Genomic DNA, 1,724 nt, shown 5'->3' with positions numbered 1-1,724 from the left:
AAAAAAAAAGATGCAAGCATTTTGAACTGGGAGGAGATAAAAGACCAAGTGATCCAGTTCTAAGTGTTATCTTTTATGAAGGCAATAAAATCTTGAGTTTATATTAAAATGCAAATCTCCCCCCGCCTCCCATTTTCCTTTTTCAGAAGCTGCTTTGAAATCATTGAATAAAAACAAGCCTTTATCATTAGGTAAGTTACTCATTTACAACTTTTATTCTTCATGTGAGATTTGGGGACTTGGGGCTTTGTTTTAAGAAGAGACTGTGCTGACTACTAAGAGTGTAAAGAAATGCGGGACTTCTCATCCCTGTTCCCAGGATGGAGCTGGTCACACAGGTGGGTAGCAGTAAGACCTGGGAGGCTGAAACACGATAGCATTTGTTGGAAATCTATAAATACATACAAAGTGGGGAAGGGTAAGCTTGGCCTTTGAAACTGGATAAGCTAGAGACATTTCTTTTTTGAGATGGAGTCTTGCTTTGTCACCTAGGCTGGAGTGCAGTGGCACAATCTCGGCTCACTGCAACCTCCGCCTCCTGGGTTCAAGCAATTCTCCTGCCTCAGCCTCTGGAGGAGCTGGGATTACAGGTACCCACCACCAGGCCTGGCTAGATTTTTGTGGCTTTTATAGAGATGGGGTTTCACTATGTTGGCCAGGCTGGTCTTGAACTCCTGACCTCAAGTGATCTGCCCACCTCAGCCTCCCAAAGTGCTGGAATTGCAGGCGTGAGTCACCATACCCGGCTTTTTTTTTTTTGTTTTGAAACGGGCCTTCACTGTGTCACTTAGGCTGGAGTGCAGTGGTGCAATCACGACTCACTGCAGCCTTGACCACCCAGGCTTAGGCGATCCTCCTGCCTCAGCCTCCTGAGTAGCTGGGACCACAGGCACTTGCCACCCCGCCTGGCTCATTTTTTCACTTTTTGTAGAGACAGGGTCTTACTATGTTGCCCAGGCTGGTCTCGAATTACTAAACTCAATCAGTCCTCCCACCTCATCCTCCCAGAGTGCTGGGGTACAGGTGTGAGCCATGACACCTGGCCCTTACCATCTACTTATATCCTGAGGATTTTTTTTGAGATGGGATCTTGCTCTGCTGCCCTGGCTTGATCGTGGCACAATCATAGCTCATTGCAGCCTCAGCCTTCCAGGCTCCAGAGATCCTCTTACCTCAGCCTCCTGAGTAGCTGGGACTATAGGTGTGCCCTGCCACACCTGACTAATATTTGTATTTTTGGTGGGGACAGTTGCACTTTGTTGCCAGATACGGTGTCAAACTCCTGGTCTCAAGTGATCCTCCCACCTTGGCCTCCCAGAGTGCTGGGGTTGCAGACATGGTTCACTACACCTGGCCATGAAGACTTTTTATTTTATTATTATTATTATTGTTTTTTTTTTTTGACAAAGTCTCACTCTGTCGCCCAAGATGGAATGCAGTGGCATGATCTTGGCTCACTGTAACCTCTGACCTCCGCCTCCCGGGTTCAAGCGATTCTCTTGCCGTAGCCTCGGAAGTAGCTGGGATTACAGGCCCGCCACCACGCCCGGCTAATTTTTGTAATTTTAGTAGAGACAGGATTTCACCATGTTCGTCAGGCTGGTCTCGAACTCCTGACCTCATGATCCACCTGCCTCAGCCTCCCAAAGTGCTGGGATTATAGGTGTGAGCCACTGTGCCTGGCCTCATGAACACGTTTTTTGAGACAGTCTTGCTCTGTCACC

The 1,724-nt window shown here is 48.0% G+C and overlaps 1 protein-coding gene across 2 annotated transcripts in view; it reads left to right on the top strand.

Moving 5' to 3' along the window:
* The window catches only part of NLRP2 (NLR family, pyrin domain containing 2), a 31,194-nt gene that overhangs the window by 7,193 nt on the left and 22,277 nt on the right, over positions 1-1,724 (top strand). For both annotated transcript variants that reach the window (XM_011932489.1, XM_011932490.1), the window contains exon 2: positions 147-191. In XM_011932489.1, coding sequence (XP_011787879.1) covers positions 147-191 — 45 coding nt within the window. The remainder of the gene's footprint in view (positions 1-146; positions 192-1,724) is intronic.

This window comes from Colobus angolensis, unplaced genomic scaffold (assembly GCF_000951035.1).
Source record: "Colobus angolensis palliatus isolate OR3802 unplaced genomic scaffold, Cang.pa_1.0 Scaffold96, whole genome shotgun sequence".
Classification (NCBI taxonomy): domain Eukaryota; kingdom Metazoa; phylum Chordata; class Mammalia; order Primates; family Cercopithecidae; genus Colobus; species Colobus angolensis.
This window is presented reverse-complemented; position numbering and strand designations above follow the sequence as displayed.